General features: G+C 39.2%; 1 protein-coding gene across 2 annotated transcripts in view; it reads left to right on the top strand.

Moving 5' to 3' along the window:
- The window catches only part of METAP1D (methionyl aminopeptidase type 1D, mitochondrial), a 47,003-nt gene continuing 22,840 nt past the window's right edge, over positions 1-24,163 (top strand). Inside the window, exon 1 of one of the 2 annotated variants that reach the window (XM_084289389.1) lies at positions 1-67. In XM_084289389.1, coding sequence (XP_084145515.1) covers positions 28-67 — 40 coding nt within the window. In that variant the 5' untranslated portion in view covers positions 1-27. Of the gene's footprint in view, positions 68-21,272; positions 21,359-24,163 lie in introns of those variants that run through there. The other variant, XM_084289388.1, reaches the window with a different exon arrangement.

The raw sequence follows: 24,163 nt of genomic DNA, 5'->3' as shown, positions 1-24,163 counted from the left end.
CACGTGATCCCGCCTCACGCGGCCAAGATGGCGGCGCCCAGAGCTGTCAACGTGCTGCGGGGCGGAGGTGAGCGCGCCGCCGCGGGGCGGGGAGGGAAGGGAAGGGAGGAGGGAAGGAGAAGAGAGGGGCGGGCAGCAGGCGCCGCCCGTTAAACGGAGCTGCGCGCGACAGCCCGCCGCCGCCGCTGCCGCTGTCTAGCTGCCCGGCGGGGACGTTGGTGGCTGATGCCGGCGGGAGAAGCCACCGGAGCGCCGTGTCCGCCTGCCTCAGCGCACGGGGCGCGAAGGGCCTCGCCCCGCGGGCGGTGGGAGCACCCGGCAGGGTGGCGGCGGGACAGCCCGGCCGGGCCGGGCCGGTGGCACCGGGAGCGGGGGGCTCGGCGCCGTGCGGAGGGGCAGGGGGTGAGGAGCGCTCGGCCCCGGTGTGCGCCGTGCCGGGAGCTGGCCCTGAGCGCTGCTGGCGGCCGCGGGGGTGTGTTACTGTGCTGTTCCTGTCAGAAATTTAGTTTTCTGTTAAAAAATGAATAAAATGTGACTGAAATAAGTACGTTTACTGTCCGATCCCACTGAGTCGCGTAACTTTTGCGTGCATGTAGAGGCTCTTCAGCTCCTGCCGTTCCTCACAGCGCGGTCTTCCTGAAAGTGCCTTTTCTACCACAGCCCAGCAGAAACGATTCAGTCCCGTGTGTTTTGCTGCCTTGGTGACACATCAGAGCAATTGTACACGGTTCTGTACCTCACTGATAAATGTGTTTTCGTATTGGTGTTATGTTATTTACCTCTCATTCCTTCCCCTCTGTGTTACCTTGTCTCTCAGATTAAATAAGACTGGAGGCTCTTTGGGGCATACAGTTAAGTGAGTGTTTCTTTTTGGCTCCTGTTGTAAAATCTTAAATGTGTGAATAGAAAGAAACACCTTACAATGGTCTCAGTGAAAGACTTGTATGAGTCTTTTTTTTTTTTTTTTTTTTTTTTAAGACTGTAAATTCTTCATCTTTCAGCCAAAGCACAATATTGCAATGCTATGCAGCTGACATAAAATTTCAATCCGTTTTCTCATGTTGTTGGTAATGATCTTCTGCTGTACTTCTATTTTTTGTTCTGTTCAAGTCTTTTCAAACTTTTGAGAATATAGCAGCCTTTTCTTCACAGTTGATCCTGAGTTTTGCAGGGCACAAGAGCCGTGTCAAATTTTTCATTGATGAAGGCTCATATTCATAAGGAAATTTCAGTTTGACTGGAATCTTAGAATCTGAGCTTCAGCTGAACACTGGGAAGAGCTGGGGCATTTGGCCTTCAGAGTCTCTTTTTTATTTCTGACACCGGTCAAAACCTTTACACTAGCACATGTGCCAGTTAGAAACTGAATCACATCTGTAGTATGTAGTACCATAGAATGTCTGTTGTTGTTGGTTTGTTTTGAATCTCAAATTGAAATTTATTGTACAAATTCATACTATTCTTGATTTCTTGCTTCAGCATTTCTTCATCTGCAGACTTTGTTCTGGATATTGTTGTGGTCATGTGTGACCAGTACAACTGCCTCCAGCTGCATCCACACCTGGAAACTCTGTGTCTATCATCCAGTTAATAGACCCAAGCCATTTAAATTTGTTAAGCTTTCATCCCTCCCTCCAGACATCAAAACTTCTTCAGTTCCCCTAGTGGATGCATATTTCCAGAAGTTGAAAAAGCAAAACTGTCACAGTTCAGACAAGACTGATTAAGCTAAATCCAATTTTCCCTGATTTGGACAGTTCAGTATAATTTAATTTGCAAATATTGAAAGACAGAAGTAATTTAAATTAGATTTCTGCTCACCGAAGGGAGTCTATTCTATCTAAATAGAATGAAAATTACTTTTTGATAGCCCCTTATGTGATATCTCTTCATACATCTGATGTAATATTTCTGTAAATGATGAAAAGAAAATTTTCATAATTATGGAACTGTTTCTAGCACACTTGAAAAGCAGAGATCTTGGAAGTTTGTATACTGTTTAAAGACTTCCTCCACATATCAGAAGGAATTAGGCTATCATAAAAAAGTCTTTAATATGTTTGAAAAAGAAAAGTTGAATGATTGTGCTTGCAGAAAGTTAAAAAGACAGTCTGTGATTTTTTGTTAGGCATATCAGACAATTTATTTGAACAGTCCCTGTCTTGCTACTGTCAGAATTGCAATACTGTCAACCTAAGGAGAAGGTACACAACTTGATAAGAGTGTGAGGGGGCATAAGAGCGCCAATTGCATTTACCATTTGTAAAAGAAAATTAAGACAGAATACAAACACATCGAATGGTATGTTGACCTGTCAGGGTTTGTACTTATAAATGATAGTGATTATATGGTGTTTTATGGGCTTGTAAACGGTCTACTTGAATACTACGATAGTTTCAAGTATTACAATAATTGCATCTGTGATGTTCATTGGTAATAAAATAAAGTGGAAGACGTCAAAGAACTGCATGTCTCCAAATACAATTTCTATGATTTAAGGCATAATAATCTTTCATTGATCTATTAATTTTAGGCAAGTAAATTATTGTAGAGTAGAAGCCCCTAATTGCTTGTAATGAAGTTTCAGGACTTGGAGCCATGGGAAAATAATTGATGAGAAGACATATCATGTAAAACAAGTCACTTACTGTGTTAAATACTGATAGAACTGATTTCTTATCTTGCTTCCCTATCTACCGATGAATGAGTGGTCCATCTATGCTGCATGTTATTGCCAGACTTTTAAGGTTAAGTTATTGTAGATTGGAGGTGTGTGATACATCTCTCAGATATGTAGTCTGTGTGCACAGGCTGTATGTTTGCTTGTGCTTTACCTAGTCTGCATATTTGCACAACTGGAAAATTGTGCAAGCATCCTAAACAGGTGCCAATAAGACTTCACCCCGCTCATGTGTAGAAGCAGTAGATTTCTTCTTTGGGCTGTTTTTATGTCCAGCACAAGAGTTATTGTGAGATATTATTATTCTTTGGATGCATAGCTATTTCAAAATGTTAGTTTTTTTTTCTGAGAATTTTATTTTTTTCACCTTCCTTAGTAACATGAAGAGGAGATACATAAATATATGCTTTTAAATCTTCCCCCCCAAAAAAAAAAAAAAAAAAAAAAACGGAGAGGGGGGCATAGCTGGGGTATGATTTTGTTGCATTGTGGCTTAAAAACCGTGTTAATCCAAGTTTGCCTAGAAGTGCTGAATCTCATTAGAGGTCTTTTTTTAATTAGTATCATTTTCAATACTGCAATGCATTTTATTTGGGCTGTATAGATCTGTTCAGTTTGCGAGTCTAGTCAATGATGCGATGATTGAATGTTGTCTATCCTTCAGAGCTACTCTAGGCAAAATTGAGTATTTCAAAGGAGTAACAACCTCTTCTCCAATAAGGTAATTTTAAGAAAATAATCAAGCTATTCTGAAGCATCACAGAAATCAGAAATGTTAGCTCAGACCCTGCAGAGAGTGGAGTAATAGGAAAAGATGCAGACAAGTAACTGAGGCACTATGAAGCAATTAGTTTACTTCCTCTAGTTAAAGCATATATATTTAATTTCACATAGTGTTTTTCTGTGTGATCAGATATGGCTTTGCTATTTAATATGGTAAAACAGACAGTCAATTTTCAAAGTATCATTTTATGGTGAACTCTACATGCTAGCATACAGAAACATTCTATAGAGTTAACATCTGAGAGGTGGTTCAATAAATAGCTTAATAAAGTACCTGCTGGAAATAACCCATTTCATGGGTTTTTGATTTTAGGAGCACAGTCAAGGTCAAATCTGTAGCTTCACTGAGTAATATATATCCAAAACCTCTTTAGTTTCAACTACCTGCAAAGGGAGAATGTTTTTCAGAGCTCTGAAGAAAAACGTTTTCCTTCTCTGTCAAGTTGAAGCATGAATGCCAGGTTTTTGAGTTGTCATATGCTATTGAATCAGTCTGTTTCCATCTTTTTGGTAATGAGATTTGGAATAGGAGTAAAACTTTAAAAGCAGCCTACCTTTTCATAAGTGTACCAATAAACTTTAGCATATATGAGATTATTCTCATATTAAGAATGAATCATAAAAAAATTCTCAGCACTGTTGATATTCAAATACAAAAAACATCTTTTCACCCATATCTTCATCACTGTTAAACTTAGAAATGTACAGTGCAAAAATTTACAAATATTTAGTCCTCATCTATGGTAACTTCTAATACTTTAAAGCTATCTAATTCACTTAAAAAAAAATGTACAATAAACACATATCAGTCTTTGGGGGACTTGACTAAACATTGCCTAGTATTCCAGACTGATAATGAAATATGTCCTATAAGTCTGAAGGTTTTTTGGTAGATGAGAAAAAGTGATTGAAAACTTTTGTCAGAGAGTTTTCAAGATCAAATGATGCTTGGCTGCACTGTGCAATATATGAGCTGGGCAATTAGCTGGAAGCAAATGTTAATTCACATTTTCCATTAATTTGTAGACAGACTCATGTCTCCAGGATTTAACATTAGCATTATCAGCTGCAAATGATGCACGGTGGAAGTTCAAACCATTTGATCGTAGTACACTTATAACATTTTCAAATCATCCTGAGGTATTTCCATCCCTGTCTTGCAAATAAGCAGGCAGACAAGGAATTATTCCCATTTCAACAGTGCAGCAATGAGTAACTCTCAGGGAGACATATACTTTCATGGTTTGAGGCATGAGAGAAAAAATATTCCCCTTTCAATAAAGTGTTTAATTGTTCTCTTCTTTCAGCTGAGAGGTAATGTGTTGTTGGCAGCACACAGAGCCTTTGTTCTGACAAGATACATCACTTCTAACTGGGGGTGTATTGGTAGGGTGCGGTTTTCCTGTTAGATTCTTTTTCTCAATCGGCATCAGCCAAGATGATATTCAAAGGGAGGACTGTCCTCTGCAGGTGTCCAGCCGTGGCTGAGAATTGGATCACCTTGTCCACCTCTCCGTAGACCGGCTGCTGCAGTGGAGGCCATGCGGCCTTGGCCAGCTCCCCAGGCCTGTTGGCCCACAACTGCAGACATGGCTGGGAGGGGGAAGAAGGCTGCTGTCGCCATGCAGCAGCCGGCTCACCCAGCAGCAGAAACTTGGAGTTTTCTGCTACAATCAGCTCTGCTGATTTGTGCCCCCTCATGCAGCCACTTGCCCCAGTTTTGGTCATCTTCTCTGTGGAAGGGTACACATTGGCCTTGTGCCGGATTGCCACCACTGTGGCTGTAACTAATATCCACACGGAGACAAAATTCATAACGTATCCCTGAAGACTGCGTTGTTCCACCAGCTTTATGAAAGCTTTTTCTGCTCTGTATGCCTTGTGCCTTGGGTGGCCAGGTCCCAGACAGTACCTTATATCAGCCAGTATTTAGTCTGTAGTAAATGTATTGGATAGGTACATTTTTAGATACTGGAAGTAGTATAGTAAGCCAAGCTGTAATCCTGGCAAAATTGAACTGTTTGGGAAATATGTGTTACATGTATCCTTTTCCATTTTGCAGAGTCTCTCTTCTTAACATTCAGCTGGACCTTTTCCTAGATGGAAGGGAGCTTTTTTCTATCTATTTCCATCACAGAGCTCTGAAACTTTTAAAGCCTGCAGCAACTCAGTGCCCTAGTGCAGTGATTCGCTATGAGGGCTGGTGCTCAGCTGTGTTTGTGGGCTACTGACCCTGAAGGAAAATGCCCAGATGTTCTGAGAAGTCCTTTACTAAGAAATTGATGTGGCCCATTACAGGAAGTCGGCTTTCAGCTGTGTTCTACACAGTTTTACAGTACTCAATCTTCAGAGTTAGACGTTAGGATACCCATCAGTGATGAGCACTCCCTGTTTGCATGCACCACTTCCACTTTGCTTTCCTTGTGTGACATTTCCTTACCTGGCTTCAGGTATATAAGCAAAGGCTTAAAATAATACTGTGTAGTAGAAGCAAAGTCTGAAACAAAGTCATGTCTATGGTTTGTATTTCAGTGTTGTCTTGGGACAGGCATACTTGTTCTGAACTCTTTTGCTTCATCTCTTTCTAAAGCAGTCAGTCTCTTCAGGCTGAAATCTATACTCAGAACAGAAGTGGTGTTAGCATGTGAGCCTTAGTGTTGCTCTGCAGAGACCTAAATGACTGATTCAGGCTTCTCTGTATGGATATAGTGTATCAGTGATGTAACAGATACTGCTTCACAAGATCTAAGGATTCAATTTAAGAAAAAAGATCCAGGCCTTTAAAGTCTGCATCAGAAGATCACCCTGACAAGCCTTTTTGCAGAGTTAAACTGCAAGTGAAGTCTGGTTTTTCGTTCTTGCACGTTCTTTTACTAAAATATCAGGAACAGTGGTATAGTATATGACCGGTCTCTGGTGGTCTCTGAGCTTGTTTACTGCAATATGTAGCATTTGAAGGGAAAGGATGAAGGACTGAAACATTGCTGAGGAAATTCTGGATCTCAAATTGTGAGTGATACTGTATTTTAGAGCAGATAGCTTCTCTAACTGAAGTAACAGGATGAGATGCCACGTGAGCGTATAGTGTAACAGGTTCTGCCTCAGAGAGCTCACAGCCCAGGTATCTACAGCAGACAAAAGGGACTGAAATTGTTAACAGCAGTTGATGGATGGAGAAACTGTAGTGCCAAGGGAGTAATTTGCGGAGGGTCTTGTGTAAGAGTGTCATCAGGAGAATTAAATGGAGTCTGAAGCCTGTGCTAATGCCTGCTATTTCTAAGCTGCCAGGTTAACACATAGTTTAAAAGTGGATGTATATGAAGTGGCTTTCCAGATTCTGATAAAGTAATAAAGCTGAATTTCCCTAAGCAGACCAGAAGCTGTATTAAAGATGTACACAAAAGTGACATCCCACATAGCTATAAAGATCTGAAATTTTGTGTTACAGGTGGTTAACAGTTCTGCATTGGAAACTGAACTATTCTGTTCTGATACAACACCAATTATTTCTTGTGTGTTTTTTTTACGTACAGCTATAATTAGAGGATAAGTTTGAGGCTACCCTCCAAAAAAAAGTCCGTTTCAGTCAATTGCCCTAACATAGTGCTGTGGTATTTTCATTTCTTATTCTGAAGTTTGGGTTTCTGCTGAAGTCAAATTGAAGATAGGCTCCTTCTGTTTTTGGATTTGCAGCTAAAGCTGCAGTGGAGATTGATGTTGTGAAATCTAAGCTGTTTTTTCTTTCCATTATATTTGTACATATGAGATATGATGCTGTGGTTTTGCCAGTTGTGATCCATGAGCAAATTTAAGAGAAAGCTTAGGAATTTTTAACAATGTTCAGAGATAATTTTGCAGTTTCATTGCAAACTGTAATTTTAATATAGAGACTGATCATGTATACAGTCTGTACAAGGCCTTCTCTGTGCTAAAACTGCCTGTAGGATTCCTCATTACAATGAACTCCTCAGTTGCCATTTGGGATTGTATATCTTTTCCTCTTTCTAATCATTCTCTCCTCCCACTCCTGAACAAGCACAGTCCCATAGCCCTTGGAAACTCACACGTGGCGAAACACTTGCTCTCTTTTCTTCTCTGTGACAGTTTGGGGTGGTGAGGTGCCACTGCTGGATGGCTTGCAGTGCTTCTGACCACCACACCCCAGTGCTGTTGATCTTGCTATATTTATTAGCAATAAATTTTAATTTGAAAATATTTTGAAGTAATGAAGTGGGAGGAGGAGTAGGATATGTAAAATTTATTTATTTATTTATTTATTTATGCTTTGTCTTTTCAAGCTGTGTGCATTTGTCACAGTGGTTCCTTTCCGAAGTATTTGTATTAAAATCAGAAATGTTTGTTAAAACATACTTGTGTGCTTAGTCTAACTTTCGTATTACATAGGTGAAAAAGGAAGAGAAAGTAAATAGGGCGTGATCTGTGCTTTGTGTGTTCTCTGACTTAGTTACTGCATCCAGTAGAAGGGGGCTGTTTGGCTACAGCAGTGTTTTAATTTCATTTTGTAGTTTTTAGTTACACATTTCTGTAGTCTCCATGACCACTCCTGTTACCTGATGGCGCCTATATTTCATCAAGCAGTCTACCTGGATTTAGTCCCAGATGAGCTGTAGATCATGATGAACAATATCCCCTCTGCTTGGGAATCCAAGACCTGTAGTACCAGGATTCCCAAGGGAATTGAAGGAAAGCTGTGTTCAAGCATTGACTCCTCTTATTTTCTGTGTTGTTTTTTGTGTAGTATCACCTTATGCTGATGGATAATGTACTTCACCACTAGTAAAATCTGGTTTTACTTTGTTGATGATTAGGAGAAAAGATTCTTTTTAAAATAGAATGAAAATAGGAGCAGCTAAAAGTACAGGCAACAAAAGAAATTCTTTTTGCATTTCTTGATTGCTGCATACAAATAAAGCAACAAGTTATTAAACAAAATAACAAAAAATGTTGCAGTATTAGTGTTACTCTGATGTGTTGTTTTTTTATGATATTGTCATTTCTATGTTTTCAGAGTTTAGTGCATGTTGATTTTTTTTTCTTACATGTCTCTCCTTTAATCTGTTTCATTCTGTGAGAAAAGCTGCATTACACAAACATTGCATATAATTTTAGCAGCAGAACTTTATCATGCTGGATTTTTGTATTTAGAAAATGTTTTAACTTTTTTTTTTTTTTTGAGTGCAGAGAGAGAGTTAATGGTCAATCTAATTAAATTTAATTGCATTTCCTGTATGTTTTATTTTTAGCTTGCTCTTATATATATGCCTTTATGTTCATGAGAAAATGTATTTTTGTCATTTAAAAAAAATATATATCTTAAAATTCTTCTAAATGTGGGGAACTCGTAATTTCTGCTCAATGGTCAAGAGTTGTTTCCTCATTGTTTTGAATTGTGTGACCTTGTGTTTTGTTTTGTTTGGTTGGTTTGTTTTTGTAAAATTTAGAAAGTTAAGATATGAGAAGAGTAATTAACAGCTACTGTGTTGTTCCTATTCTAGCTTTTATGACCAGGTTGATTGGACATGCATGCAGAACATGTTAGTTATTATTCTATCTACATACACTTCTGCCATCGTTCATTTGTCTCTTACTGCTCACATTTACCTACCTAACTTTATATATACATCATTACTTGTAGAAAGATTTTTTTCCCCTGATATCCTAAGAAAAAATGTGGAAAAATTGGCCTTCAACAATTTATTGTTTTTCTGTTGTTCTAGCAGTTTGTCTGAAACTTACTTTTCTGAGCATGAGCTGTTTTCTGTGGGAGGAACTACAGTGACTGGAGAACATGTAAAGCTCTGGCATCATAAATGTGAAAAATGAACAGATAAGGATTCTCAGATTTATTCATTTAAATCTAGTGACAAACAAGCATCTAAAATAAAGATGCCTTTACTAAAAATTCAGTGATTCTGTTCCTGTGGTTAGGGAATAGAAAGTCTGCTGTAGTACATTACATGTATTGTATTACAGTTTACATCTCCCAGGCTTCTTTTCTGTTCCAGGTTTGACATTCTTGGTGTTTCTGAGGTTTAAAAAAGGCATGAAAAAAAATCATATTGGATATTTTTATGCATCAAAAAGTAGAAGTATAATCATGTGGTAAAATCCCATTAAGATTATTTTTCCATTCACCAGCAAGGGAGAGAGTTACTGCCCTTACCAGACAAAGTTCATTCAAAGTTTTGAATCATTAGATTGCCTGAGGCAGGAAGCTGAAGTTGTTTTCTTGTATTGTGGCTGTACCTGGAGGCCACAAACTTAAGTTTTCTGTTGGTCTGTATTGTACGAGTCCCCTGCCACAGAAAATGTGTGGCAGTTTGAGAAGTAAGGGAGACACCAAGGCTTTTGCTGAAGTAGAAGATTTGCCAGCTTGCTGTTTGGTGGCGAATCAGCTTCAGAGTGTACATCATGAGTCTCACCTTGGTGTCTGGGCTTCACACGTTCCTGGGTTGATGGTTCTGGTGGGAGAAAACAGCCCTGAGGAGCTTGCCAGCATCAGGAATGGTAGGCTCATCTGCTGGCATCCTCTTGTTAGTGAGGCAAGTCCTCCTGCAGCTGTATGGCTGAAGAAGAGTTACAGTCTCAACACAAGACTGTGTTGAAGTTATTTGTAGGACTAGAATCCAGGAGCTAGGGGCTTCAAGGCTGGTGGTGCATGGCCTTGGATAAGCCAGTGAACTTCCTGTCTCTTTCTCCACCCACAGTACAGATATTTATCTACTTTGCAGGTGCGTTGGTTGAGAGTAATGAGTTGTTTGTAAAGCACTTTGAAGATGAAAAGCTCTATAAAAATGCTAAGTATTATTATGTATGAGCTCTTGAGTGTATAATGGCTGTTTGCCTGCCAGTATTTAAAGCAATTTGTAACGCACTAAGTATGAAAGGCACTGTATGAAGTCAAGCTCTAGTTTCTGTTTAAGAAAAGTTACTCATACTTTGTGTTCAGCAGTTCAAGTCACACCATTGGATGGCTGTGTTCTGTAGTGATACAAAGATTACAGAAGATTTTTTTAAAGGAACCATGTCAGAACATCTGAAGTCAGGTCATTATATGGTAAGGGTTTCTTCTGATTCAGTCATATCTCATGGTGTCTGTATGTCTTGGGTTTTGTTTGTCAAACATGTAGATCTTCTTCCTTCTTCTCTTTTGGCAAATGCTCCTTTTGTCCCTTCTTACACTTCTGTCTGAACAGCTGTAACTTTTCTCTTCCTGTGTAGAGAAGCAGAACACATTGATAATAAACTTTTTTTTTTTTTTTTTTACTTAAATAAAGTCTTTTCAGTCCTTGTAAATGGGCATAGGAAAAGGAAATATGGAAAGGGTATAAGAGAAAACATCTAAGGTAATGTTTACAAATGGAACTGTTTGTTGGCAAAGGGCTTTATCCATATGATAGCATATGATACTACAGAGATTCTTGGACAGAGGAAGTTTGAAATTAGTTTTTAAGTTCCTTTAACATAGTGCGTATTAAAAACATATTATTTGAATGGAAAACAATCTGGAAATGTTTTATGACATAGAAACAAAGTATGGAAAGTTCATTTGTTTGTTTTGTTAAATGACTGATTCCCTGGGGAGTTTTCCTTTTAGAGTTGTTATCCTTTCCAAATCAGTAGATGTCTTTTCCTGTATGCCCTAATTTCTAAACAAAGAGGAAAATGTTGGAAAACAAGTGTTCAATAAACTGCTATGCTACATGGAAGTCTTAGAAAATGGTAATAAAGGACTCTTCAGTGTTCCTCAGAAGTCTTTTGGCAGACTTATTCTATAGAGTGCAGCCTGAGAAAACTTTCGTGAGGGTTTTTGAAGGTCGTATTGTAGTCTCTCTAGTTTAGAAGATAAATAACCAGCCACTCTAACCAGCTGTGTAAAGTCTCCAACTTTCACATCTTAAGGATGTTTACTTTCATGTATTTATACTTAAAATACCTGTTAAAAGGATGTTTCGATTTTAGATCAAGCTTATTTTGAACCATGAAGGGCTACTGCAGTAATGAACATGATCTATATTTATACATTAACACCTAGGGCATATCAGATGTTCTCAGATTAACTGATTCATGTTGAGATGTACATGAACTTAAATTTAGGTCCTGCATTGTGTATTTTTCAGAATTATGAACGTCAACACACATGGTATAACACTTAAAGAAAATGACAAAGAAATTATTTTTCTCACAGAAATCCAGCCGTTTGGTCCCAGATCTTCTGATTGGAGTTGGAAAAAAATAACAGTGAGCTCCTGACCTCATACCACAAGTCATAAAAATAAGGAACTTTATTTAATACATGATGCAGTCACTCCAGGTCTGCTTGTATGTTGCTTGAGTTCGTAGCTCTTGAATGTGCTTGTAAACTCATCTAGACGAGTTGATCTTCTACTCTAATAACCAAGCGGACAGTCATCTTGCAAAGCCATCCTAGTTTGACACCAAGATGAGATGTTGTCTGCATTGATTTGTGCAGGTCTGAGAATTGAATTACGCTCTTGCGTTATGGGTGAAATTGTGGGTGGTGACAAGGTTTAATTTCATTGCCCTGTGCTTTCTGAATTAACAGCTGTGAGGTGACTAGGCAAGTCTCATTTCTGAGTGTTGTTTCTAGTTGTTGTGTACTGATTATTATTGACATGCTTCTTATGGCTCAAGACAGAGACCTAAATGAAATGGGTGTTCTTAAAAGAAATGTATCAAGTAGTGGGACTTGTCTAGGTTTATTATTTAAAGATTTGTTAATGCTCTAGCAGACCCTACTAATTCAATAGAAGCTCAAGTCATGAGAAGATTTCTCTTCTGGGAAATCTTAAATAGTTCCTCAGAAAGATCAAGTTGTACCAGCCAGAATTACTTTGCTGGTATGTTTCTGTCCCAGCTGTTTTCTAGGTGGTGTAGTTAAATTATCTAAGAGTTTAGCATTGCAGAGAACTCTCCTTAACTACTACATGTTTTTTGGCAAAATTTTAATTGCAGAGCAACCCAAAATTGCAAAAGTGCAGAAGGAGTATATGGCAGCTGTTTCTAAAACCTGCTTGATAAAGACAATCTTGCTTTTGTTTATTTCGGTCTCTTTTATCCGAATAACTCTTTTTGTGAGAACTGTTGCATAAAATCAGTCTTGGTTCTTCAGTGAAATATAAGGTATATCTCAGCTTTCCTGAAGAGACTATCCAAGTCAATAAAGGTGGAATTCAGTCAACCTAACTCTCTGCATCTAAGTTGGTGATACTGACTCCCGCTGTAATCACCTGAGGGAAGCAGGCTGAAGTAAATTTTGATAGACTTTCATGTTAACTTCACTGAGTAATTGAAATCATTTTTCTTTTTCCAGTTATGTGAGTCAGGTATAGAATAATATAACTGCTTGACAAATTTGGGTGGCTTTTGCTGCAGCAGTATCCTCACCTCTGGGACCATGTTCCTTGTTGGAGGCTGCAAACAGGTTGTTTGGAAGTTGTGACTGGAAGTTCAGCCAGCTGAAAGTAATCTGCCGGTGTGGCTGAGGTAAAGGCACACATTCTCTCCTGTCACCTCTGGCGCTACAGGTGATGATACACTGCACTGTGAGCAGCCATAGCTGGGGCATGGGCATGCTGCTTCTGCTGACTGTACCACTGCAGTGGTAGCAAACAAGTCAGAGTTGACTTCACTGTAGTTGTTTTGTTCACTGAGTAGGATTCAGGACCCCTGATGTTAATAAAGTTGTGGTCAGAATCATAAAATCAAAATTCATGATCATGTTATTTTGCAATAGGCCATGCAGGTAATTTGAAATGGAATTCGCATTGTCCATGATTTAAGTGTACAGCAGGGCTTCTAGAACATAATTCACTGAATTTGCTGATCTGGGGATGATTTTAGAGTCGAAATGAATTGATACCTTCTCCGGTACATATCTCAGGTATGATTCTGTCAATACACATAACGTCTGTTGTCACATCCTTTGTATATTTTAGCACCCAACTTCCTCACCCAAAAAAAAAGGTGTTGGGACAAAGTCTGCCAAGATCCAGACCAAAGACAGGTTGAACGTGGAACATGTCTGGTTCTGTGGCTGGACTGCTGCAGAAAGCTGCAGGAATACCAGTGCTCATTCTCCAGATGAAGCTTTTGTACTCTCTCTGTCCAGCTAGCTCTGTTTTATAATTGTCAGAATAATTTATAGTGCATCATGAAACACATCTGGATGGAGCAATAACATGCTAATTGTTATTGTCTAAAGAAGAGCTTTACTAGCCTGCATTTTAAATTATAAAGATGATGGTTTCAGCTGCAATGGCACTATTGAAATTAAGACACCAAAATTTCCACATGCAGATCTGCGGTTCTAGTATAGTACTCTCAAGATGGGTGTGCACTGTCATTGGATTTACCAGGGGCTGCCGGGATCACTGACCTTCCTTGATGGCACCAGTCTGTATAATTTGCCATATGCATGGCTTTACTGGTAGCCTGTTTTTTATTTCTTCAGTCTTTCCCATGAGCATCATGCAATGCAGTATGTGCCCATGTCTCACGTGTGAGAGACAGCTCACAAGGAGATGGCTATACAGCTTCCAGTCATGTTAAGGTTATATATGCCTCTGCCTTTAAGTAAAAAGGTAAAAATGCCTTTTTTTGGTGTGTCAATTTGAATGGGAAGTCTTTTGCAAAATAGTTCTTTTCATGCAATTAGTATCTCCACAAATTATGTCTGTTCTGTCAGATCTGCCTCCAGAGCTCCTTCTATCTAAACAAAGTTCTGAATAAATAAGTTCAAAAGTGAGCTGGGTTCTAGCTGAAACTTCTCCTCAATTACAAGCAGACAAGTCCAGTCAGAGCAACTGGGAGATCCAGCTGTGGGCTCAAATTGCTGCCATTGGTCTGTATCTCCAGTGGGCAATACTGTTGTAAAGCTGTATATTTAAACCACAAACCTGTAGCAACAAGAACAAGAGCACTAGAGTGGATGTTTGACAAATCATGCAAGAAAATCTAAGCGTTCTGTGTTGAATATGTGAATTAGTAATTGGCTAAGTGGGATGTCCCCATGGAGAATTTCATGGATTGCTGCCCAGCTTTGCAGACAAGGTAGCTAAGCATGCTCTGAAGAAATGCCTGTCATATTTAGCTGGCAAGTTAGATTATCTTCATCACAGGGAAAGCAAAACATTTACTGATGCTTATCGATTCACTATCTGTGCAGAAAAAAAAAAATGCTCAAATCCTTTTCAGTTCAGGAAAAGGATTTGTAGATCTCCTCTCTTGAGAAACCCATTGCTTACTTGATGTGTTTTAGAAATTCAGATGGTGGAATAGCCCAATAAAATGTACACAGTGAGGGAATAGACTGATGAAGATAGTTTAGAACTTAATTATTTGTTTGCTTATTTATTTATTTAAAGTCCCGTTTTATGGGAAATAGCAGTTGTTGGCATTGCTGTATCCATCTTTAAAGCACCTGATAGGACAGCGTGGTTTTGTTTGGGTAACTTACACCTGTAACATGTGCAGGAGGAGAAGTGACAGGGAGCAAGGTCTAGGTTTGGGGGGTAAGAAAGCATTTCCTAAAGTGCAACTGGACTTGATCCAGTCTTGAGGGAATAACCAGGTGCTGTAGTTTGTGTTATATTGTCTGTTTCAACAAGTACTGCTTGTAGTTCCTCCAGGAAATCTCTTGTAATAGTAGCTGGAGTGTTGATGGCAGGATATGGAGTAGTGAGGAAACCCAGAGGTCCTTCCTTACCACCTAGTTTTTGGGATCTGAATGTGTAGTTTGCTCATTGGAGAGTGGTGGGGCAGATAGGCAGGGCTGGAGCCCATCCTGAAGACATGCATCGGAAATTCATAGATGTTGCATGCCATCTGGCTCAACTCCTCCTGATGTGTATTACATGAGATGGGCACAGGGGAAACAAGTGTGTCAGATCCTGACCTGCATATAGGTTGTCACTCCAATGAAATATGCTGAATTCCTTCATGTTCCTGATACCTAGGGAAGGTCATGGTCAAAACTGAACCTGTAGTCATTGTTGTGGTGATTATTGTTTAATTTACTGTATATCAACCACAAAGCTGGTGCCCACAGATGCCTTAGCTCTTTCCCAGTTAAGGTGCCTGTTGTAGCCAGCTGTTTATTAGATACTGGTGAAACATTTGTCCAGGGACACAAGCACTGCAAATATAATCTGGTGAGATCCAAATAGTTGTAAACCTCATATTGTGCCATATGTTGATTAGTTTACTTTAAAAGCTGAAGCTCAGGTCCTACTCCTTTTCATCTATGTTCATGAACTAGAAGAGGAAAGGTGGTGGTTGTGAAGTGAGGAGAGTGGTGGCTCAAAAGCCCCTGGGGTCTCCAGCAGGGTAGGCAGGGGGGCACACCGCCTGTGTGCCCAGGGCAATGCAGCCCTCTCCCCCAGCCCCGTGCTCTGTGCAAACCCAGGGGAAGTTTTTCCAGATGCTTCCTTGAACCATTTCCCTCCTGCTCCTGACAGAAAAAAGCTGGCACATCCCAGCATTTGTGCAAAGAGCAAGGGGGGCACCGTGCTGGAAAGGGTGGCTCGTGCCTTCAGGAGGGAGATTCCTGGATGTGGCGGTGCTGTGGGGAAGGGCTGGTGTTGTGTCTGGAGCCAGAAAATGCGCTTCAAAACCACTGCATGGAAAATGCAAAACACCTTATTACCCTTTCTCTACCACAGAATAAAGCCCCTTTTTGTGTCTGACATTCATGAAGGCTTATTAAAGCTCAGCGTCTGTGGGGGAGGCAGTTGCCATCCTGACTCAGGATGGACACCTCCCCCAGGCTGCTGAGAGCACGGTGTCAGCACATCCCGAATTTCTGCCCTTTTTGAGGTTTGTCTGTATCCATTGGAGGAACTACCGAGGCAGCAGGGGATGCAACCCAAAGCTTCTCCCCAGCTCAGGCTGCTTTTTTGATTCTTCCATGGAGCTCGCTCCCTCAGCCCCCCCCAGCTTTGCCGCCTGCCCAGCCTTGCAGCTGGCCTTGCTGCGCAGAAGCGTTGAGGCGTGGGGCCCAGTGAGGGGCCACTGGCAGCCCTGGGCAGCTGGGGTGGCCCACGGGTCATCCTGTGGGGCCTGCGCCTTGGGGTGAACCTAGGCCAGCACTGCCAGCCCCGCCACACGTGTTGCCTCTGGCCTCTTGCACTTGTGTGCTTTCCCTTTAGCATGCGTGAGCATGGCTTGCCTTCCTGCAGAAGCGCTATATTATTTATAAATAGCCACTCTATTTGCAAGGTGCCATATATGATAAAAAAAGGCCTTTGGTGATGGTTATGTGGCTTGAGAGCAGAGCCTGTGCTTTGGATGTGCTCTATAAACAACTGGCAACAAGTGGCCTGATCCTGTCTCCTCTGCCTTCAGCGGGAGATCCCTGACAAGTGCATGAGGCAGGAGGCGCCTCGCTGCCAGCGCCACGTCTGCGGGCAGGCCGCCTGGGCATGCAGCGCGGCCGCCTGTCCCCGTGCCAAGAGCGAATTTTGCCGATCCAGATCGGCTCAGTTTGTCAACACGTGGCTCCTGCTGAGCTCCATGAGGAGAATCATTCTTGGCACAGGGAGGAGCAGAGCTGGCCTGGCTGCGCCCGCCAGGGCCTAGCACCTGCCCCAGCAGGAGTCCAGCACCCAGCCCAGCTCCCGCAGCCCCGTGGCTGCGGCTCGTGGTGGTGGGCTGGTGGGAAGGATCAGGGGCAGAGAGAGAGATTCCCTGGGTTAGTTTTCAAAAAAAAAAATATTTTTTTTGTGGCTGTCTGGATGATTAATGTGAATAGGAAAATACTGTTGACCCATTTAAATCACGTTATACGACATCCATTGCTCATCTGCATAATGAAATACACACTGAACATTACAACCTAAGTATAAGAGCCAGTGAGCTACAAAAATAATATTTTACTCATTTAGATTATGAAGTAAAATATAGGACATTAGTACTAATCATAGTATTAAATTTTAAGCCATGCAAATTGTAATTGTCAGTGAAAAAGAATTATAAGTAGAAAAGGCTATTAGCATTTCAGCTTTAACAGTTAATTTGAGTAATTTTTTTTTTTTTCTGCTGTGCAGCTCAGGAAAGTCCATATGTAAAACATTTAATAATAAGTTCAGCAATGTTTGTTTGATATAATTATTTAATTTTGATCATTAAAGAGGTGCTAGAAATATTAATTTGTGGTATTAAAATACCTCATTTGTGACATTTTATAACAAAGGATAAATTGTAATCTTTACTTGAATAAAATCAAATCTAAAAGGCAAATTGTTAATAACGGAGAGATGAAATAATTTTAAGCATTTATTTAAGTATCAAAGCAAAAACTGAAGCCTTTAAAATATGAATTTCATCTAATATAAACATCATTTTCAGCATTTTAAACTAAATACAAATTTTAAAATACTGAATTTAGGCTGTCAGGTTTCTATGGTTACCTACCTTTCCAGCGGTTTTGTGAGATGTGTAAATAGGCCTATGAGTCACTTGTAATTATTTGTTTTTTGTTTGTTATAGTTGTAATTCTGTGTTCAGTTTGAATCCAATATAGTTCACACCACATGCTTTGGTTTATGTATATTTTAGTGCATATGATTGACAGTGATTGAGCATTTCTTATGGAGTGCTTGTTTTTTTTTGTCATAAGTGATGTATGTTGGTACTTCTGAAAATGTAAACAACTTCTTCCTGTATCAGTGTTTGATAAACAGGGACTTTTATGATAAGAAAGAGGTCTTTGTAAATGTTAAGCAAGGAGATAAATGAAAAGTATTTTAAAAAATGTTTTAAACAGCCCCCAAACATTATACCGTACTCTTCCAAATTCAATCCATAATCCTATCATTATAATTCATTCAGTGACCCAGTGTCACATATTTATGAATAAGCTTCCAAGCTATGCATTAAAAGCACATTCTGATGATTGTCAGGTTTAAAAATAAATGCTTTATCAAGGATACTAGAAGTTATCTGCAGCAAGCTCTTGACTAGAGCATCTTCCTTGTGCAAAGCATCTTCTTGAAAAAAAAAATAAAAATCATAGATTGTTTCCAACACCACAACAGTATAGTAGAAACAGCTGTAAACTCTTACACCTATCTGCTAATATATTTTGAAGTCCAGTGTACAGGATATAGTGCCTCAAACTTACACTCCACTCCAGCAGAGGACACATACATCTTTTCTCACTAAAAGACTCACTGTCCTAATAAAACTTGCATTTTCAAGTGGAAACAGGATAATACAAGTAATTAACAAAATTCAGTACAAAGCAAGAAATGCTGCTAGCTGTCTTTTTTACCAAATGAGAAGTAATGTAAGCATTTTATTAAGATGTTCATCCAAAAATTGCTAGCGATGTACACTTTTTTTTTCATTTAGAGGTAAGACTGTGTTATGATTCAGGAATCATCTTTTATCCTTAGAGATTTGGATGCAGGTGTTTATTGTAAGGGGTCTTGAGTTTTGCATGGGGAAAAGACTGCTAACTGGCAGTACTCTTCCCGTATATCAAGCTATGGAGAAAATCCTGATACAATGTTCAGAAGCCCCTACATTTTCTGTGCAAATGTTACTCTTATTTCAGCAGCCTTGCTCATCCACTGAAAGGATTTGTTGAAAACATTTTTTGTGGTGATTCAGACATATTTTTCCCATTTCAGCTGGTAATTTAAGTTATTAAAGTAAGATTATTTTTAACGTGCCACCAGTAACGTTTAGTACTGTATCAGGTATGCACATAAGACATAAACATGCCAGTTGAAAAACAGTTGTTTCACAGAGCACCTGAAAAGATTTTATCCCAGTAGGATTCGGTGAATGTTAAAGCTGTGGGTGGGTGCATATTAACAACAAGATCCTGTATTGTGCATGTGTGAGGACTATTTGAATAGCTTTTTTATTTTAATCTGAAACAACTGCTATTTTTTAAACTGACGAACTTGTTCCAACAGTTGTTACTTCCCTACAAAATGAAAATAGTGAGTACAATAACTAACCTGTCAAGCATAAGTAATTCCTCTGATGTTTTACAAAACCTTAAGATAGACAGAAGGTGTTTGAAAGGTGTATTTAAATATGCAGACCTGAGCAGATATCTTTCTCATTCTAATTTATTGACTTCATGATAAATTAATTTACTCAATATAGCAATGTAGTAACATAAGAGGAATGTTTCTTCTGCTAGTCACAGAAGTTGAAATTTGCCAGATGCTGTGATTTGGAGCCTAAATTCCCCTAACTGTGTGTGAAACTCTTAATATTGCTTTGTCCAGCTTTTGTATCTGACTTGTTTCGTTTTGCTGTGATACTGCTTTAGGCAACACTTTCTTTTTGTTTTCTACTTGTGTTATGCTGTTGGAGAGAGATTTAGTAGAAATTGCACTGGGATGGAAAACTGAAGTGGAGAGCTACAGTGCTCTGTTTCCAAAGTTAAGTGTTACAGCCCAATCACATTTTGTGTAGCAGACAATTAATTTCCCTTGGTATATGAATCAATATAATTTAGATATAGCTAGATGGTACTCTCTATTTTTTTAAATCCTGTAATAAAATGACAACGTGCTGTTTAATGACACCAGAATTTTGCTCAGTCACTGGCTTGGTGTGACTATGTGTGTATATATATACATATATATACACAGGAACTCAGGGAAGTGGTTGAAGGGGGTTTTGAGACTATAACATTAATTTTTCCTTTTCTTCTTGTTTGTTGAAGTTGCACTCGGTTGCTGCTGATAAAAGGTGGCACCAAGCCAACTTCCTGACGGAGCTATGGGGAGGGTCATGGCTTGTCGTGACCTGGGCACTATTACTTGAATGTTGTTATTATTGGGATGAAGTACCCTTAGGCTGTCATCCTTCCTGTAAATAGAAGAGTTTCTGATTCTCTGTGATTTCCCAGTTTACCAACTTGCAGAACAGCTATTTTGTTGGCCATAAGTTTGATTGAATAATGAATTAGAAGAACTGTATTATTCAGAAGGCTCCGATTCATCATTTTAGTGTGCCAGTCTAGAGCAAGTAATAACAACAAAAAGCCAAACAAGAATGCATTTCCATACAGTTTATAAATTTACAACCAATTAAAACACTCGTTTGTATTAGTGCACAGCAAATAAATTGCCTGTCTCCACTCTCCGTGAAGTAAGGGCAAAATTTTAATTAGCAGGGAGCGTCACTGGTCCTGAGGGCCCAGCTCGCCTTTGTTCAGCATCGCGGGGGAATCCCAGTGGCAGCGGCACCAGGGCTCATGCTGCTGCACTGGAGCCGGTCAGCATTTGGCCATTGGCTTGCTTTACCGGCTCTTGGGAGGTAATAAGGACAGCAATCCCTTCACTTCCTTTATTAACTAAACAACTTCTACCATCAATATCTAGCTAATTTCAGTAATTGAATAGAACAATGACAACCTGAATATAATGCTTGCAATATACTGGTCTTGATTTTGGTTGGTCAGGGTACAGTCATAATCATATTGCTGTCGAGGTTTTCACCAATGTGTTGCTGTTATAACTGAAGTCACATCTACCCTGATGAATATTTCATTTCCCCAATCATGCTATTAAAAACAGAGTGTTTTTACCCTTTCATTTCTGTTTTCTCTTTTCCAGTACCATCGTGACGACTGTGGCTGTGTCCTGTTTACAAATTGCTGCTAGTCGCATTTTCAGTAGTCCTTGTGGGTTTTGGTTTCCCCTAATATGGGCAATTAGGAGGAAATATTTCTCAAGAGCATGGGCTTGCTCTTCTCCCTGTAATGACATAGTCCTGTAATCCAGGAAACAGTGCTGCATGGTGTCCATGTCCATGATTTCCTGATGTGGGAAAAAAGTGTGGAAAGCATCTGGAGAGGAGGAGACCCCCTTTACCAGCTTGTTTCCTGTAAGCGAAATTGGAAGACCTTGTCTGTGCAAATAGATTTCAAAATAGAGTCTGCCCTTTGACTGTCTCCATAATTACACAGCTCTCTCTGTATTTTATTTGGCTGCCAGAGCAGTTAACCCCTGGAAGTAAGGGGCTGATGATGGCGTGACCAGCACGGGTATGCAGACATGACCATGTGAATACACTCTTGTTTAGAGAAGCCTGTCGTTAAGACCTTGTTACAATATACTTTGACCAAATTTAAAAATTATTACATGTTGGGTTGTGTTGATTAAGATATGTTATATCCTTAATGTATAGAGAATGCAGAGGTATTAGTTGCAAAAAAGGGGAAAAAAGAAAAAGAAAAAAGTTCTTTCGCGGCTTTGATGTAATCAACATCTGTCAACAGAATGAATTTGCTTTTGTTTAATTTCAAGGGCTCTTGTCCTTCTACTTTGCCCAATCAGTTTCAACTTCTGCCTGAGGCATTTCCCTATGTTGTTCTTTTTCTTCTTCTTCTTCTTCTTCTTTTTTTTTTTTTTTTTTTAAATGCACAGGTTATTGCTTGTGAAATGTGAGCTACTCTTCTGTTACACAGGTTACACAGAGTTGGAGAGAACCTTTAATCTTTCCCATTCTATTTTTGAAGCTTATATATACCCCTGAAACACTGGGATTACAAAGTCAGTGTTTTATTAAGACAGCTGTAATTACAGTAACAAATAAAGATCTACAAAACCACAACCATTGTTTCAGATTGAAAAATGTGAGCGTTAAGTAATTAACAGTAAAAAACTGTCTAAAATCTTACCTAATTGCATTGGTTGGATTCCATATATTATTGCCTATTGTGTTTTTAGTTCCTTACTGTAAACTTCATTGCTCTGAAGTTTCAGGAAAAAAAAAAAAAAGGAAAATTCACAAGATGCAAAATTATGATATGATAATAAGATGGCCCGACAAGCCAAATTAAGGATCTCTAGTATTTTATCCTCTTTATCCTCAAATATCCATATACTAAGAACATCTCCTTGGTCATTATTTTACAGTTTATAAAATAGATAAAATTACATTTTTAAAAATTAGTTATCTGAACAATGCTTTTGATGTTATTGAGTTAATTGTTCATATATATTAAGTAAGATTCACTTTAACGAGAGCAAGTTAGTTTTATTTACTAGATCAATTAGGTATTAATTCTTGTAATCCTAAATAATGTCACTACTGTGCTTTTGTAGACACTTTGATGGATTTTGTGATGTAAATTGTTTTAAAATATCCTAATTTTTTTTTTGTCTGTTTTACCATGTACTCGTGTTTGTTGTGGCTTAGAACTGTCATGAACTTTAGCCTGTGGTAACGTTTTTGCTAATTGTTTGTAAATTTGAAGTCCATCATAAATAAATACCAAAAAATTGTTTGCTAACAATCACATTTGATGATTCACGTAGATGAACAGTTTTTTGCATGGCCACCTCGTACCTCATTGAAAACATAGCTGGTAAATTGCTGTAACTGTTGAACAAAAAGCATTAAGAAAAGTGCTTAAATGAGAGTTCATTTCCAACATCTCTCTTTAAAAATACTTCTTGACCAGAGGAAAATCACAGTTAAATGACTAAAATCAACTTAATTAAGGGTCATTAATAGAGATACACATAAAAAACTCTCTGCTCTGAGAGTGAAATGGGAGCATTTCATTATATAGTGTAGCATGCATGAACAGATAACAATTAAAATAGACCTAGAGTAAAAGGCTAATAAATATAGGGCACATTTGTGCTGCAAAATCAGTCACTTAAAATGCTCCCACCCATCATCATACTCAAATTCTGTATTCAGCCCCTTTGGCTGGCTCATTTAAAAGGAAAAGAAAATGTAATTTCCACAAAAGATAAATCCATCTGGCAATTCACAAAAGCTTGCAGTGCATATTTATATTATTAATACAAATTAAAGCATAGAAGGTGTGCTGAGGAATCCAGCAGCTCCAGCAGAAGGCGCGTGCATGCAGACTGCACAGGATGATTCACCATGGAGTCAGGGGAGCAGTTGTCTGTAATTTTCTGCGCTCGGAGCATCGTATCTGCTGATGTAATTTCAGTAACACCGATAATAATTTTCATTATTGCGGTTGCTAGTAAATATTCTGTTATTCATGGCAAGTGGCAAGGCCTTGCTGTTGAGGGAGAGAAGAAAGGCGCAGATGGGCAGCTTTGCATCCTGCCTGCACTGGTGTGTGTTACGGGGCTACCCGGCTCTCTGATGGCTGCAATTCCACTGGAAGCCGCATAAATCCTGCCTTTATGAGCCATCTCGTCGTAATTAATATATACAGAAAGCGTAACAAAAAGGATGCGCTTGAGCGTCGGTGTTGTGGAAGTGAATCGGATGCTGACAAAAGCTGTGCTGGCTGGAAGGGCTGGGGAGCAAGCCCCAGCAATCTGAGCAAGACTTGGAGCTTACAGCCAGTTGTTCCTGTCTCCGGTGATTGATGATGTTGCTATATCAAATTAGCAGTGAATACGGGAGCTTAAAAAATAGAAGAAGCTGTGGAGACATTAGGAAGGCCTTCTTAAGGAAGGAAGTGTGTGGATGGAGTCCAGATTTTCATTATAAAACAGTAACTTCATTATGTTTTAATGCCATTTTATTTTTACTTTGAAGGAGAATGTTTTCTCTTATTTTTTTTTTTTTATATTTCAAATAAAGATTTAGTTGTCCTGTGTTTGTAATTCTTACGATGTGCTATAGGAGTCAGATTATACTATAGTGATATTTATTTGGTTGTCGCATTTCACCTGTTCGAGTAGGAGATAT

This window comes from Netta rufina (genome assembly GCF_964035555.1).
Source record: "Netta rufina genome assembly, chromosome: 6".
Classification (NCBI taxonomy): domain Eukaryota; kingdom Metazoa; phylum Chordata; class Aves; order Anseriformes; family Anatidae; genus Netta; species Netta rufina.
The sequence above is the reverse complement of the archived record's forward strand: the minus strand, read 5'-3'. Positions and strand labels throughout refer to the sequence as shown.